At 55.5% G+C, this 16,794-nt stretch overlaps 1 protein-coding gene across 1 annotated transcript in view; it reads right to left on the bottom strand.

Annotated features, from left to right (window-relative positions):
- Positions 1-16,794, bottom strand: part of GTF3C1 (general transcription factor IIIC subunit 1) — a gene marked incomplete at its 3' end in the record, with an annotated part of 71,532 nt that overhangs the window by 1,768 nt on the left and 52,970 nt on the right. Inside the window, exons 26-35 of the mRNA XM_079719383.1 lie at positions 16,328-16,409; positions 14,077-14,189; positions 12,477-12,539; positions 11,476-11,569; positions 7,885-8,057; positions 6,205-6,492; positions 4,992-5,251; positions 3,404-3,684; positions 1,151-1,706; positions 428-479 (exon numbers count right to left, since the gene is read on the bottom strand). Coding sequence (XP_079575509.1) covers positions 428-479; positions 1,151-1,706; positions 3,404-3,684; positions 4,992-5,251; positions 6,205-6,492; positions 7,885-8,057; positions 11,476-11,569; positions 12,477-12,539; positions 14,077-14,189; positions 16,328-16,409 — 1,962 coding nt within the window. The remainder of the gene's footprint in view (positions 1-427; positions 480-1,150; positions 1,707-3,403; positions 3,685-4,991; positions 5,252-6,204; positions 6,493-7,884; positions 8,058-11,475; positions 11,570-12,476; positions 12,540-14,076; positions 14,190-16,327; positions 16,410-16,794) is intronic.

Genomic DNA, 16,794 nt, shown 5'->3' on the forward strand with positions numbered 1-16,794 from the left:
CACAGGGTCCCAGCGTGGGACAGGCCAGGCCCCAGGGTAGCTGGACACTTGGCTCTGACCGCGTGACTGGGCCCTGGCGGGGGGCGACATCTAAGCTGGGAGAGCACGGCCCCGCCAAGCTGAGGGTGATGTACACACTGGGGCAGGCGCCCCCTCGCCAGAAAGGCTTTTGTGACACCCACTTTTCCCGACGGACCGGGTGCTACAGCGGTCAGCGCTGCTGGCCCTCGTCCACCACGTGCGAGGAGCACCTGCCTGGTCCCCCAGTGAGCGGGACCAACAGTCCCACCCGTGTCCCGGACCCCTGTGCCAGACAGATCTTTGTGAAAGACCGTCATGTAATAACTAATCTTGGACCCTGGGGACAACCCCCAAGGCCCTCGCCGCTGCCCCCGGCCCAGGCCACCTGAGTCTGAAGCACACTCACCTTTCCCACGCTGCCTGGGAGAGGCCCCCAGCCGAAGAACCATCCGCCAAACCTGATAAGAGAGAAAGGGTGTGGGAGACTGAAGAAGGTGAGGCCCATCTCTCCCTCCCCCATTCATTCCTCAAGTCCTTCTGGGTCTGGGGATAAAGCAGTGAACAAAGCAACAGCAATGCCGCTCCTCAGAGCCTTCACCCCAGGGCGGCAGGGCATGGGGGGCAAAGCCTGCACGCCCAGGACAACATGGGACAGGTGGCAAGGTGCAAGTGTGCAGCTGGGCTCAGGGGCCGAGGACACCCCGCCCTGGGGAGCGGCGAGCGCCTGAAGCCCTGACTGCAGAGCTGGGGGTGTGAAAACCTTGGGCAAAAACATCCCAGAGGATTACAGCATGAGAGAGGAAAATGGGGCACCTGCCAGGCCCCTGGGGAGGCCAGAGCCCTCCCCTTTCTGCTTCCTGACAGGGATGCTTCAGGAAACACCTCTTTCCAGAACCAAGAGAGTGCCGTGTCCTCGTGATTCACAGGTCGGCTTAGGAGCGCCTGAGGCCTCTGCCCTCTAGTGGAAATACGAGTGTCAACAGGCAAGAGCTTCCCCCTTGAAGTCGAGGCCGTGAAAAGTTGATGTAAAGGCCCCTTTTGTGGCTGCAGCAGGTTCCCCCGCCCATCAGGCCCCGTGACAGAGAATGGGCAGGTGGGGGAAGGTGGTGTGGGGGACAGGGTTTGGTACCTCTGGGGTCTTCAGGGCCCTCCGGAAGCTGGGCCTGACAGCTCAGCTGCTCTCGGCCTGGGGAGCTGGGTACCCCGACACCCTCTTGGTCCTCCTGCCTGGCTTCCGATGCTCTGGGGGGAGGCTCCCTTACGCCTGTGTCCTCAGGAGCTGTGGGCAGGGCAGGCACCTGGGTTTCTGGTTCTTCTTCTGCTCTGGGCCCCAGGCTGGGGGCCAAACGCACGTCCTGGAGTGTGGGCCTCTTTGTGGGGGGCTCTGGGGCACTCTCGGGGTCGGCCCCCCCGCCCTGGCTGTCCACATCTGCACTGGCCCAGCTGGCACGCCTCTTGGCGCTCAGGGGGCCCTGAGAAGGTGGTGCCTGCCTCTCAGAGGGGTCGTCCTCACTGGAAGGCCCCTCAGGGGGTCTGGCCTGGGGATCTTCTCTTTGAAGGTCAGTGCCCTCCTCTTTGTCTTTTAGCCGCACCGAGTGCAAGAGCCAGGGCTCGGCAGAGGCCATGGACACCAGGCGAGCGGTGTTGCCGCCGACTTCCAGCACCTGCTGTTGCTCTAAGAGGTCCTAGGAAAAGCAGGAGACACACAGCGTCTGTAGGGATCCCCAGGGTCATCGGGGTCCCCTTCCCCTGCCTGAGGTGTTTAAGCGTTCTGAGCAAGTGGCCAGCCCAGCTCCTTCAGCACAGGTGGCTCCGCCTGCGCCCTCAAAGCTGATGTGACCTTACACGTCTCCTTCTGCCTGGCCAGCTCCTCCTAGACTTAACACCCCACCCCGAGGGTTACCAAGTTCCTCTGCAAAAGCCATAATTATTCCCAAGTGAAGGAGACTGACTCCTTCCCTCGTTCATCACGCCCTCTTCCTACGTCCTTGTTCTTATCTACGAGCTGCACCAACTCTGGGCGGCACACAGGGGTTCACCAACATCTTTTTCTTTTTTATTAAAAAAACCACAAGTCAAGATTCAAGGAGTTTGCCCCTGTTCACAGCCTGGACGCAGGACTCACACCCACATCATGCGGGTCTGGGGAGGGTTAGCGGCGCATGGGCCACTAGGGCCCTGTGCTGGACACCAGGGAACAGAGGGAGCTGCCTGCCCCTCGCCTCTCAGCAGTCAGCGGGATCCGCTGCCTGGGCTCCAGCACCGGGGCCTGGGGAAAATCCTCAACCCTCCCTCCCAGGGCCCCAGAGGCACCATGAGTTCTAAGAACAATCCAACACCAAGTGAAAGGTACTCAACAGCCCTCTTGCATTTCCTGTATGGGTAAGAACTCCTTTGATAATGACAAGTATCGACTTCCACACCCTCCCCCCTGCCCCAGGAACACACGCAAGGCAGGCACCTCCGCAACATCGATAACAACTGACACGCAGGAGGGCAAGCCAGGTCCCGGGGCACTTGATCTAAAAGGTCTAACTCTTCTCACATTCTTTGGGTTCAGGGGTCACTGATGAAAATGGGTGCGGGCAGGTAAAGCTGTAACCAAGAAGGACCCTATGGGGCCTTTGCGGGGCAGGCCTTTCCCCCATACCCTCTGCTTTAGCTCCTCTCTGAAGTACCCAGGTAACAGTATCTGGTGCACTTTCCTGAGTTGTTTTACAGAGGCAACCCCCCCACCACCATCAAATGGAACAAATTTAAATTTGCAGTCCCCAGACCTACTGCCACCTAAGGACTGACAGCGTTAACCCGTGACACCGCCCTGTTCCCTCACCATCAGCCAATCAGAGAACTGTACACGAGCTGATCACGTACTCTGAGACCCCTCTCCCTCGCCTGGCCTTTAAAAATGCTTTGCTAAAACCTTTCAGAGAGCTCGGGGCTCTCTGGGGCATGAGCCACCTGTCTCCTTGCAGGGCCCTGCAGTAAACCTTTCTCCCCTCCAAACTCCGACGTTTTGGCTTGTTGGGCCTCATTGCGCGTCGGGCACGCAGACTTGCGCTAACAAAGTGGTGAGTGCTGTGGACCAGGTGCAGGGTATCTGGAGACAGCAGAGAGCTGGGGAGGACAAGGCCCATGGCTTGGGGGGGCTCCGGCCAGCTGTGCTGAAGAAACAGGGCCCAGAGTGGCCAGACCTTCTAACGTTCAGGAGAAGCTGGCAAAATTTCAGGCAAGATCTCCTGTCTTCCATGTTGACAACGAATCCAGCTTTTGAAAAAATTCCACTACACGCCCCAAGCCAAGCCCACCCGCAGCGTGCGTCTGGCCCGTGAGTGGCTACTTCTGGTTTGGCTACCACAGGCTGCCTGAGAGCAGAGCTCACCTGGACGTAGTCTGCGAAGGTCCGGGAGCGCTCCCCATCTGTCCTCGCCAAGGCAGAGAACCTGCGGCTCAACTCCACCCTGTCCACCCCAAAGCAACCGGCCGCTGCGATGGCCCCCTGGACCTCCAGGGCGGCGGACACGTCTCCGGGTTTGTACCCAGACAGCGCCAGCTGGTGGGCGAACTCTTCCAAGCTGCAGGTGTCCTCCTGGCTGTTTATCAGCCTGGTGAATGTGTCAGGGAGGCAGGAGGTTCCCACCATCAGCTCTTCCAGAGAAGTGGCTGTGGAGACCAGGAGGACCAGAATCAGCCCTGAGAAGCCCCTCTCCTCCCCAGACCAGTGTACAAGCGATGCCGAGGCAGGTCATGCCCCAACACCGACTCACTGCTCCCCAAATGTCCAGGGGTTGCCTTCTGGGTGGACACGGTTGGGCCCCTGGCAGTCAGGTTCCTGATACATGCCGCCCTGGGCCCTTGACTGCAGCCCACTGGATCCCCAGGGCCAGTATGATTCTCTTGTTCAAGATTCACAGGGAAGGGCTCAAAGGTGGGGCTGGGGTCTGAGAACCAGAACCCTAGAGCTCTGGAGGGAGTGGGGTGGCCCTCCACTCAGGCTGCCCGGGCCCCACCCTTCCTTATGCTCCCATGTCCACGGCTCCGCAGACCCCGTAAGATACGCCGGGACCCCTCCACAAGTCCCGACTTTTTTTTTTTTTTTTTTTGCGGTACGCGGGCCTCTAGCTGTTGTGGCCTCTCCTGTTGCGGAGCACAGGCTCCGGACGTGCAGGGTCAGCGGCCACGGCTCACGGGCCCAGCCGCTCCGCGGCATGTGGGATCTTCCCAGACCGGGGCACGAACCCGTGTACCCTGCATCAGCAGGCGGACCCTCAACCACGGCGCCACCAGGGAAGCCCAAGTCCCGACTTTTGTTCACATCAGCCACGGCTGGTTTCTGGTGCTTCCTGTACAAGGTGTCTCTGCTCAGACCACAGGCTACAGGTCATCACATTTTTGCCTGGGCCAAGCTCCTGATACAGCACAGAATACTGACTGTGGCTGTGAAGGTAAACACCTCAACACGTGAAAATAAAGGCAAGTCAGACAGAGCAGGAAAGGGGCAGGAAGGGGGAAGAGAAGTGCAGGGACGAGGCCCCAATATTCTCGTTTTACGTGGAGGGAGGAGAGAGACGGCCAGAAACTAAGGGCGCAGGGAATGGAGGTTTAAAAACGCAAGGCATTATCGTCTCAAGGGCAATCAACAGAAGAACTCAGAAAAGTGTAAAAATTGGAAGTAAAGGAGATAAGAGATAATGAATATAAGCAGAATACTCATCTTTCACAGCAAGAGGTCAAAAGACAACACTCAGGCAAAAAGACCATGGTGAGCACTAACCACACAGTGGGCACAGCCCAGGGCTCCCCAAGTGGGCAACTCAGGACGCGTGCCCCCCGCGCCGACTGCTACGGATAGGAGGGCTTTTCCTTCGTTTTCCGCTTTGGCTCAGTCAGTGGTGGCTGCCGCACGTGGCCTTGGGAGCCTGGCCATGAGCCCCAGGTCTGGGCCACGGGGCAGCTGGGGGGGCACTCACCAGCGGGCCCGAGCCCGGTGGGCTTCGGGGTGCAGCGCAGCCGGAGCTTGACCCGGCAGGAGTTCACCACGATGCTGTCGTTGGGGTTGAGGTTGCGGTTGCTGACGATGCCGGGGGCGCAGCAGCCCTTCATCAGCAGGTAGTTGGTGTGGGAGGCCTGGCGGGCTTTCACCTCGATGCTCCGGCGCTTGGCCCCCGAGCCTTCGTCCAGGTCTTCCTCTTCGTCCTCGTCCTCTTCCAAGGTGCCGTCCTTTCCCAGGCTAGGAGCAGAAAACGGACCTGGACGACGGAGCCCAGCCAAGCTGGTCTGGCCGCCCCTTCAGAGAGCGGCGCTCTGACCACAGATGCGGCCCTGGCATCCGGCTGTGAGGTCAGGTCAGCACAGACTGTGCTCCAGATTCATCCCCTTCGTCCACCTTCCATACCCCCCCACCCCCCGTCCCTATACCTGTGTCTCTGCAAGGGCTGTCCCTTCGGCCTGGAAACCCTTCCTAGTCTCTGTCCAAAAATGCCTGCTTTTCCATTAAATCCCAATTCAGCTATTACAGCCTCAAGGAACCTTTAACGATCCCCCTGCTCTGCCTACCCCACCCTCCGTGCCACACTGTTCCGGGTCCTTCTCTTTGGCGTGGCCCAGTCACCCCCTCCTCTGGCTCCCCTGGCGCTCAGAGGCACCAGCAGGAGGTGCTGCACTGGACACCGCATTGGAATCCCTGGTTAACAGACCCGTGAGCTCCCAGAAGGCACTGCCGAGGCCCTGCTGTCTTTTTTTTTTTTTTTTTTTTTTTTTTTTTGTTTTGTTTTTTTTTTGTTTTTTTTTTGGCGGTACGCGGGCCTCTCACTGTTGTGGCCTCTCCCGTTGCGGAGCACAGGCTCTGGATGCGCAGGCTCAGCGGCCATGGCTCACGGGCCCAGCCGCTCCGCAGCATATGGGATCCTCCCAGACCGGGGCACGAACCCGTATCCCCTGCATCAGCAGGCGGACTCTCAACCACTGCGCCACCAGGGAGGCCCGGCCCTGCTGTCTTTGTATGGCAAATACCCACACAATGCCAAGCACAACGCAGAGAAACGCAGCAAGTGTTCGTTGAAAATAAAACCCAGATGACTGAGGAAATAAAATTGCAGATGCCACAGCTTGCGAGGAAGTGATGGTGCCCAAAGCCCCCGACGGTGCTCAGAGCAGCGTCCCAGTGGCTGCCCTGGCTCTCACCTCTTAATGACCTCGTTCTCCACCATTGAACTGTCCACCACCACGATCTGCTCTGGGATCCTGACGTCCATGGAAACAAGGCCCAAGGAGAAAAGGGTCAGGACGGCCACACAGTGTCCTCCAGGGCCGTCCAAAGAAAATGCCACCAGGTCGCTCGTGGAGTCATTATTATCCTGCTCTTTGAAGGAAAAATTATCAGGCTGGTCCAACTTGCCGGCAGCCCGGATTCTGTCGAAGAACTGGAATGATTCTGTGCAGATGGTACTCGGAAATCGCCACGTGAAAATCCTACGCAGAAAGAGAAGGGAAGGGCCTTTCTGAGGACAGGGTGCTGGAGGCCTTGGTGTGGATGGGCTGAGGGCACTTCATATCTTGCCGTCAACACTAAACACACCGGCTTCTCCCTGGAAGCCCCGTTTTCCATCTCGGATGAAGGTGCTGCACCTTTTCATCTAAGCCAACACCCTAGGCCTCGCGGTACCAAACTGGGGAAGATGAATGTGCTTTTTGTAATCATCTTTACACAAGGCGAGCCCTGAACCCCTACAGAGGAAAGGGGATACGCGTGTGTTCGATCTCACAGTCTCCACTTGGAGCCTGCAGTCAAGCCCTTGCCTCTGTCCAGAGGGGTGACTTTCCAGACCCTGTAACAACCTCTTGCTGACATGCCACAAACTGGGTCTAAAAAGTACATGATGGGGTTTCCCTGGTGGCGCAGTAGTTAAGAATCTGCCTGCCAATGCAGGGGACATGGGTTCGAGCCCTGGTCCGGGAAGCTCCCACATGCCGCGGAGCAACTAAGCCTGTGCGCCACAACTACCGAGCCTGCAAGCCACAACTACTGAGCCCGTGTGCCACAACTACTGAAGCCCACGTGCCTAGAGCCCATGCTTCCCAACAAGAGAAGCCACCACAATGAGAAGCCCGCATGCAGCAACAACGACCTGATGCAGCCATAAATATATATATATATATATATATATATATATAGAGAGAGAGAGAGAGAGAGAGAGAGAGAGAGCGAGCAACTTAAAAAAACAAAAAGTAGGGCTTCCCTGGTGGCGCAGTGGTTGAAAGTCCGCCTGCCGAGGCAGGGGACACGGGTTCGTGCCCCGGTCTGGGAAGATCCCACATGCCGCGGAGCGGCTGGGCCCGTGAGCCATGGCCACTGAGCCTGCGCGTCCGGAGCCTATGCTCCGCAACGGGAGAGGCCACAACAGTGAGAGGCCCGCATACCACCAAAAAACAACAACAACAACAACAAAAAAAACCAAAAAGTACATGATGGCTTCCAAATGAAGCGTGCGAGCCTGCAAGACAGGCGGCCTGGTACAGCTTGGAGCCGTGAAGATAAGGACCGAGGTTACATCCAACCGGAAGGGTGCACTCTTAGCTGGTCTAATTATTAGAAACCCATTTTACCCAATTTTATGGGGAAAAGGGAAACAAACTACCTACAAAATTGGTAAAACACCCCAACACAAAATACGGCAAGCATTAACCTTATTCCCATAGAAGGGAGGACAGACATTGATGAGAAACTTGGTCCCAGAGGCTGCGTCTCGCACACGAGGCCACGAGAGGCCCAGGCCGCCCTGCTCTCTGATGAAGAGGGACGCCCGTCACTTCCGCTCACCTGTGCTCCTCTCTGCAGCCAGGCCCCACCCTCCCCGTGCTCACCTGTGGTAGGTCTGGGACAACTGGTAGGACATGGGCGCAAAGGGCAGAGCACGGTTTTTCTTGGGGCCCAGCGTGTGGTTGACCCGGCGCCGGTTGACCAAGCTCCTCTTCTGGTACTCCACAAAGGCCTTCACCAGGATGTGGTCCTTATACTCCCGGTAGAGGCGGAACGTCTGTAACACAGCAGGCCGTGCGTGAACAGGGCTCTCCAGCCGGCGGGGGGAAGACCCCGATGTGGATGCACAGAAGCCACAGCTGATCATCGATGGAGGAAGCGGCTGGCGGTGGGGGAGAGCCCGGAGGAAGCCCACATCCCGACGGTCGGCCCGCACCCACCTTCACGTCACCTCAGAGAGTACAGAGAACAGGCAACTGCAGGGAAAGGCGGGCTGCGCCCCATGCCTATTTCTCTGGCTGCAAAGACGCTGGGAGCTGATGCAGAATCATCTCTGATACCACTGTATCCCTTACCCCTACCTAACCCATCAGCATGTCTGCTGGGCTCTACCCCCGAAATATGTTCCCAGACGCATCTGGTCTGTGCCATCTACACTGCCACCATCTGGGCCATGCCACGATCGTTTCGCCCCGTGGCCCCCTGCCCCCAGCCCGACCACTCTGCACAGCAGCCAAAGTAGACCTTTGATGCCTAAATCAGACCACACGTTCCTTCCCTGCCTCGAAAGCCCCAACGGCTTCTGTCTGCAGGGGGAACTCCCAGTCCTCACTAAGCTTGACGAGACCACCGTGAGTGGGACCCGGCCCACCACCCTGGCCTCAACTCCTACAATAAGTGCAGCCCTTGCTCACCACCCTCCAGCCTCACCGGCTTCCTTACGTTTCTTGAAAAAGCCAAGGCACTCCCGCCTCGGGGCCTTTGCACTTCCTGCTCCCATTTCGTGGACAGCACACTCGCCCAGTCTCTGCGTGGCTGACTCCCTAACGTTCAGCTCTCAGCTCACACACTTCCCCTCAAAGGCCAAATCCTCCTCCGTCCTGCTCCTCGGCAGTCAACTCAATTACATTAACCTGTTTCCTTTTCTCCGTAGTAACCGAGTCTACGTGAAATGATCTCATTTGTTTATTCACTGTCACTCTCTTCCATAAGAACACAGACTCGACTCTTACTGCTGCCCCAGCAGGCGCCTGGCACCCAGCATGGGGCAAAATGGAGGGCGGTGTTGGGTCCTGGGTGCAGAGGCTCCCCCCGTGGGCCACGCCGCCATGGCTCCCTGGCTCACAGATGTGGATCCCGCCCAGAGGAGGCGCAGCTCAAAGGACTGTGGGACCGGCAGTCCCGTCATTCCCGTTTTCCGAACAGCATTGGTTCAGTCAACCGACAGCGAATGTCGAGTACACACCAGCCTCCAGGAAAGTTCAAAGCACTGGCCAAGAAAACCTGCAGGCATGGTCTCAGAATCCTGGCTTAGAAATTTCTCTGCTGCACTGACCCCGGGACCCGAGGGTGACAGGAGACTGAGGCTCATGGACTTCGAGGGATCTTCTGAGGCCACACTGCTGGGAGGGGCGGGACCAGGGAGAGGATGAGGTCTCGTCCTCGAGCCAGTGGCCAGGGGATTGGGAGTCAAGTGGTGGTCAGTTGGGGTACTGGGGCAGCATGGGGGGTGGCTCTCCCGGAGACAGAGTGGGGTCTGGGCACACACTGGGTCCTGTCAGTCCGAGGTGCGCACAGTGCCCGCGATTTCTCCAGGTACCACCTCTACGTCAGTCCTGGCGCACGGACTAGCAGCCTGATGGGGAAGACTGAGCGGGGTGGAGGGAAGAAGCAGGATGCAGCCGTTAGGTCATCACTGCTTCCCCCCAAGCGGAAGTGGAAGCTGAATCCAGCTTCCTGTGAAACACCTGCACCTTCTGCTCGCCTCTTCCATGTGAAGACGAGGATGGGCACGCTCCCCAGACGGCCGCTGACGTGGAACAGGAGCGCACAGACCACGCACAGTGACGTCCACCTTCCTGCAGCACACTTCCCGGAAGCTCAGGGCTGCAGGGACCCTGGTAGGATCCCGGGTGGCCTCTGACCTCATCCCTTTTCTTTTTTCTTTTTTCTTGGGGGGTGGGGTGGGGTGGGCACACCACGTGGCTTGTGAGATTTTAGTTCCCTGACCAGGGATGGAACCCGGGCCCTCGGTAGTGAAAGCGTGGACTCCTAACCACTGGACCACCAGGGAATTCCCTGACTTCATCCCTAATGACCTCCCACTCCTTGCTGCCAGGGGGAGGGGGTTGCTGAAGAAGGGCCCTGTGTCCTCCTTGGGCTCAGATGCTCTCTCTCATGGGACTTCCCACACCCTGGGTGGTCAGGGAGAGTGACAGCCCCTTGGCACCATCCCTACCGCTCAGACCCCACCTGGAAATGGAGCTAGAGGAAGGAAAAGTGAGGCCACGGCCCTGGCTGGGACACAGGGACCAGGCTCTTGCCATAACTTGGGGGCTGGGCTTTCTCGTGTTGATGGGGGTTGGACCGACCCCCGAGGTCCTGCTAGCTCTAACCCCGGCTGGGCAGGAGAGCTCGTCAGGGTCCTGCCCCCTCCACTCCTGACTGCAGACTGTGGGGTGGGGCCTGGGGCCCACGTGCCACAAGAGCTCTCCAGTTGACTCTGAAGCATCCCCACAAAGTTTGGGACAGCACCCGTCTAAACAGATCAGTGGGATGAGAAATAACACCAGCCTTTTGTTTTCTTATTTTTTTCCCCCTCATGTCCCAAACTGGCTTGAAGAGCTGAGTTTTGGGTTTAGAGACTAAATACAAAAGTAGACAAGCTCTACTTGGAACACACTTTTGCAATCACTAGAAACAAGGGAAGCACGGGCTCGGGGAGTGGGCCCCTCCGCTGGGGGCTTGGAGCCACACAGACTCAGGTTAGATGGATGAGCTCTGGGATCTTGGGCATGGGCTTTTGAACTTCTCTGAACCTCAAGTTTTCACACTTGTAAAAGAGCACTTCCCAGGCTTAGTGCGGGGCTGAATGAGATCCGCCTTTCTCTTTCATCCTCATTTGGCCACGATAAAGCAGCATTACAGTTCTAGTAAGTTCTCAAGAGATATATGACTCAATGCCTGCAGAAAGGCAGCTTTCCCACTAGGCGATATCTAGCAATCAAAATATGTTGACATTTGTCCGTTATAATTGGAAAAGATATGCCGTGTAGTCCAATTACTTTCTCAGCTCTTTTGAGAGGTTCATTTCCTCTTCTGCCTAATTTTCTGCCTTCAACATTAGACTCAAAACCTCAGCGCTGGGAGGGATTCTGGAGGTCACCAGATCCTGTGCCCATACTTCAAAGATGAACGGGGGAGTTCCCTGGTGGTCCAGGGGTTAGGACTCGGTACTCTCACTGCTGTGGCCTGGGTTAAATCCGTGGTTGGGGAACTAAGATCCCAAAAGCAGCGCGGTTCGGCCAAAAAAAAAAAGAGATGAACGGAGTGAGGGCTAGAGTCTCAGGGGCAATCAGGCCCTCTGAGGCCCTGCAGTGAAGTGAAGGGGTGGAAACCTCACATGGCCCGGCCTGGGAAGGGCCCCGAGTTCCAGAGCACTGCTGTGAAGCTGATGTTGCGTCCCCGACACCCACCTGAAATGACTGGTAGATCTCCATCTGGCTGTCCGAGAGGGCCAGTGTGCTCTGGATCAGGTTCTGGAGCACCAGGAAGTGGATGTCATCCACGCTGAAAGAGACGGGGCAACAGGGCCACGTGAGCCCACAGGCCGCAGGGCACGCTCATCTTGGGTAGATTCGGTTTCAAAAAAGTTTTCAATCTCACAAAAGTGATACGAATGTCCAAACTAGTCATAAACCAAAACAAAAGAAATGACGGTTTTTATGCCTTACTGATTGGTCCATATTCACAGGGAAAAAGTTTCAGTCCAGTGGGTAAGGGGTGACATAACCTGGAAACGGGTTTTCATGACAACTAACACATGTGGTTAGTGTTTAGATTTTCTTTTTGTCTAATTTTAAACAACTGTTTCTCCAATGAGAATAGGCTTTTCATTGAATACAGAGCTAAAAATCAAATTGAATACTGATTATCCAAGATGGAAAGAAAATGCTGAGGCTTCTTTCTTTCTTTTTCTTTTTCTTTTTTTTTTTTTTTACTTTTCGCTATGCTGCGCGGCGTGTAAAACCTTAGTTTCCCCACCAGGGATCAAACCGGCGCCCCCCTGCAGTGGCGGTGCGAAGTCTTAACCTCTGGACCATCAGGGCAGTCCCAAGGGAGGTTTTGCTTGGGAAGTTCATGGGCTAGGAGTTCAAACCCCTTCCCCAACCCGTCCTCAACCTGGGCCAGTGACAGGCCGGGTGAGGGGTCGGCACACTCTCCCCGCACAGGGCCTAATAATGAATAATTTAGTCTCTTTGGGCCCAGTGGTCTCTGTTGCAGCCACTCAACCCTGCCGTTAGAGCGTGAAAGCAGTGCAGACTACAGGTGCAATGGGTGTGGCTGTGTTCTAATAACACTTTATTTCCAGAAACCGGCGCCAGGCTAGATTCGGCCCTAGAGGACCCTGTGCTAGGCTGCAGACAACCCAATCAAGCAGCCTAGGAAAAGGTACTGGGTCTCTGTCAGTACTTGCCTATTAAGTTCATCCTCTTTCCTGACTTGGTCTTTTTCATCTCCAATCATCAAAACTCGGTATCTGCATAGGAAACAGAAGAACTTGTGAATGGAGCCCAGCTGACCTTCCATAGCCAAGGGGATGCTCGCGGGAGGTGGTTACTGACTGGCTAACGTGGCGGAAAAAATAGTAAAGTCCCTAAAACTGAAACATGTACATGCAAATTAAAATGAGAAAACACCAGGTTCTGCCCATCAAATTGAGCGTGTTGCAAGAATGAGGGTTGAGGAAATGAGGAATGTTCGTTCACTGACCATTTTGAGGCAACAAGGAGACGTTAACTCACAGGGAGCGACTGTTAAGTGTTAACCGGAGGAGGACAGACAGCTGTGGGTCACCAGGATGAAGAACAAGCATAAGGAAGAAGGTGGCGAGAAGACGCCCCACAGGGCAAAGTTGTATCATGAGACGGGATTACAGGTTAACCCCCGATCTACTTTTCTGAGCTCCAAGTAATATTGTTTTATTGTGTTCATACCAAGCAAATAAATATAGAAGTAAATCGTAGAACTCTACAAAAAAACATGGCCATCTATTTGAGACATTTCTTTGGTTTCTACAAAACTAAAGTCAAAACTCATCTTGGCAATCGTAAATGCTTCCTAAAATTTAGGAACAAGACAAAGCACCTTTTCAGAAAAACGTGACCTGATTTTGGTCAAACAAGAAAATATTTGGAATTTATTGAAAATATGTGGGGACAGAAATTATATATAGGTAAACAGGCCACTTGAAACATCTTCAAGACAAGAGAAACCATGCCACTTGTGGGTTCTGGGGAAGAGTTTGTGGCAAAGGCAAAATCTGTAAACGACTACAAATCGCTCCTTGGCCCTGGCACACAGTGGGCACGACATAAACTATTTGTTGGGTGAATGAAAGGACGAGATCCCCAACTGAAACGCAGACGGCTTGCTGAAAAGGTACCACACAGTTCACAGTGGGACCTGATGGATGGACGTGTCTCTACAGGAAGAAATGTGGAAATACAGTGGCGAGAGGGACTATCCTGATGAGGATGGTGAAGAGAAGGGATTCACATTTGGATTAAGCAGCGGAAATAGGTCTGGTTCACAGCACTGAAGATTTTCAAGTTTCACAGGTCTGGGCTCAAACCCAAGTCTGTTCTTTTCCAGATGCCCAGTGGTTGAGCTGGAAAGAGCAGGGGCTCTGGGGTCAGACTTACATAAGTTCAAATCCTGGCCTGGGGCTCACTAGCACTGTGACCTTGGGAAGTTAAGTACCCCTCAGAGTTTCCTGTGCTTAAAATGAGCAATCATAGCAAAAGGACTCAAATACTTGAGTAAGCCAGAATTAAGTCAGAGCAAGGCCTTCATGTAATGGAAGGGAGTACTTGGTGGGGCACGAGGGATGGCAGTGCCTCCCATTTTCAAGTCGCCCATGAGAGCAGACGAGGGCGTCCAGGGTCAAGGGTAGTGCAGGGTTCGCTGCAAGGTCAAGCGGAACGGCTGATGGGGGACACACCCGTGACGGTCCTGGCCGGTGACTTCTCCTCTTGCCCCAAAGTTCACACAGAACCTTCCCAAGGGAACCTTACCTGGCAAACAGCTCCTTGAGTGTGTCTGGGATTTCAAGGTTAGGATTCCTTAGGGCTGAACTGAATTTCTCTTTAAGCTTCTCCACAAATTCTTTAAACTCGCTGGCACAAACCTTTCAACATGAGAGAATGAGATGTTAAGCCCTTTTTCTCCCTGAATGGAGGTTTCACTAAGACACATTGAGGGAAAATCTTGTAGCAAACTCCCTCGGCAGCGACCTCCCACAGACATTGACAGAAACACTGTCTCCTGTGCCCTCCTGCCTCCCCAGCCCGCCCCCCCCGGAAGGTGACAGATGCTCACCACTTCACTCGGAGATGGAGAGCCTTACACCTGGTGCCTTAAACCTGCGCCACCAGCACTCTCCCCCAAGGCCCAGATGGGAGCCCCCAACGTGTCCTGTGCAGTCTCCTCCAATCAGCAGGCCTGTGTCCCCTCGTCGCCTTCCTCCCCCCAGGTCTGCTCCTCTGTGACTCACCTATGCAAGTCAGCCTCCACCGCCATGCTCAACGCTCAACCGTGAACCCCAAACCAGACCCCTCCTCCTCTGTACCCAACCTGCGACCATCCCAGTGCAGACCTGGATCACAGTGTGGTCCCTCACTGCCTCGCCACCCCCAGGCTCACACCTCCAACTCATCCTCCATGGTGTGGCCGGCAAACCGACCCCGTCACCCTGTCACGTGGTGTCCAGCGCTACAGGACAGGTTCACACTCCTCCCTGACGCCTCTCGCTGCCGTCCTCCCATGGGGCACCTCGCCCCCCTTTCTCCTCTGCCTTTCCTCGGCTGGTCCCTCATCTCTGCGGTCTGGGCTCAGTGCTGACACATTTGAAAAGCCCTCTGTAGTAGATGCCGTTGGTCACCTACTTCCTTCATCCCGTTCTTTCTTAGCAGTGGAGCCAGCCCCAATTTGGTGTGGGGAGACAGCCTGCCCAGCTTCCCGAGGAGAGTCAGGACGGATCTTCTGGGAAAGGCTGTCCCCTCCCTGATACAAGGGCCCTCTCCCCACTTCTTCTTGCCCTGGGATTCTGTTGTGAGGACTGAGCTCCAGCAGTTACCTGGCAGCCATGAGGTGACCAGCATGAGGATGGAAAGCTGACCACCAGGGATGGGGACGGAGTGACAGGATAAATGGGGGACCCTGAGGACATCTCTGCTTTGCTGCACCTGCATAGGACGGCCTACTTCCGGGCTGCTTGGCACATGGGGAAAAAAAAGCCTTAAGCCCCTGTTATGTTTTTTTTTCCGTCACCTGCATCAAAAGCACTCCTAATTCTCCCTCTGAGACCTCAGCGGCCTGTGCTTTCCTCTCTCAGGGTGGCTGCACTGTTCTGCGGTGCGCGTTTACTTCTCTGCCCGTCCCACTGCCCTGTGGCTCCATTTCAGCTGGCCTCGCCTGGCGCAAGGCCGGACATACACGCAGCGGAGTCCGGTGTTAGCTCAATGAGTGAGGGGTGAGCAGACTCTGAGCCACAGAGCAGAGAAGCCTGGGTCTGGAAAGACAGCTTCCTTCCTTGTCAATCACCGTCCCGGCCCCGCCCACAGAAAACTCAGAAAGAAGACTCATGGCCGGGCTTCCCTGGTGGCACAGTGGTTAAGAGTCTGCCTGTCAATGCAGGGGACAAGGGTTCGAGCCCTGGTCAGGGAAGATCCCACATGCCGAGGAGCCACTAAGCCCGTGCACCACAATGACTGAGCCTGCGCTCTAGAGCCCGTGAGCCACAACTACTGAGCCCGCGTGCCACAACTACTGAAGCCCACGAGCCTAGAGCCCGTGCTCCGCAACAAGAGAAGCCACCGCACCGCAACGAATAGTAGCCCCCACTCGCCTCAACTAGAGAAAGCCTGCACACAGCAACAAAGACCCAACGCAGCCAAAAATAAAGATAAAATTTTAAATAAAATTTAACAAACCCCGAAAAACCCATCGCCTATCCACGAGCTTTCCAGAAGTCTAGCTGTTTGTAATTTCTGAAGAGCAACACTATTTTCTTAATAAAATAGACCCAAGACACAGCAGCATTGCAAAGAGACATGGAAAATTCTAATCATCTTTAAAACTGATGCTGGACCCAGATCAAGTGAGGGCCACAGCCAAAGAACTGACAAGTCAATTTCCCAAATGAGCAGGGGAAAAGCCCATGTTTTCAAGGCTGGCAGAGGCACCGTGGGACCCAGAGGACCAGACTAGAACCTAGAAATCCCTGCTTTCAGGGCAGGCTGAGCCCAACCACCACGCGGGGCCCACCTTCGGGTCTCCATAGTCGCCTTTTCGATTCATGAAATCTCCAACAAGCGCCTTATCCTGGTACACCTCGGCGAGGCAGACCCTGTGGGGAGAGCAGGCCACAGTGAAGTCTGGGCAATGTCACGATGGCCACGTTCAGAACCACCGGAAGATTTCTGTCCTAACAGTTCTGGCCTTGGGTAAACATGAAGTATGATCTGCTTATGTGCCTGCTGGGTGATTATAGCTTTTGAAAATGAAGGATTGGGGGTCGGCCTGTTTGTGCTCATGCTTCACATCTCGACTTCTCTGCGCTTCTGTCCTCCACGTGCAAACTGAGAACAGTAGCTTCCACGCGCCTGCCCTCACGGGGATTTGGCCAGGACCACAGGAGAGACCTATGTCAAAGAGGATCTTAAATTCAGAAACAGGCCCTGGTGCTTGGTATTAAGAGCTCCGGCCTCCTCCAGCACTCTGTCCACTGCACA

Source organism: Hyperoodon ampullatus, assembly GCF_949752795.1.
Source record: "Hyperoodon ampullatus genome assembly, chromosome: 14".
NCBI classification, from domain to species: domain Eukaryota; kingdom Metazoa; phylum Chordata; class Mammalia; order Artiodactyla; family Ziphiidae; genus Hyperoodon; species Hyperoodon ampullatus.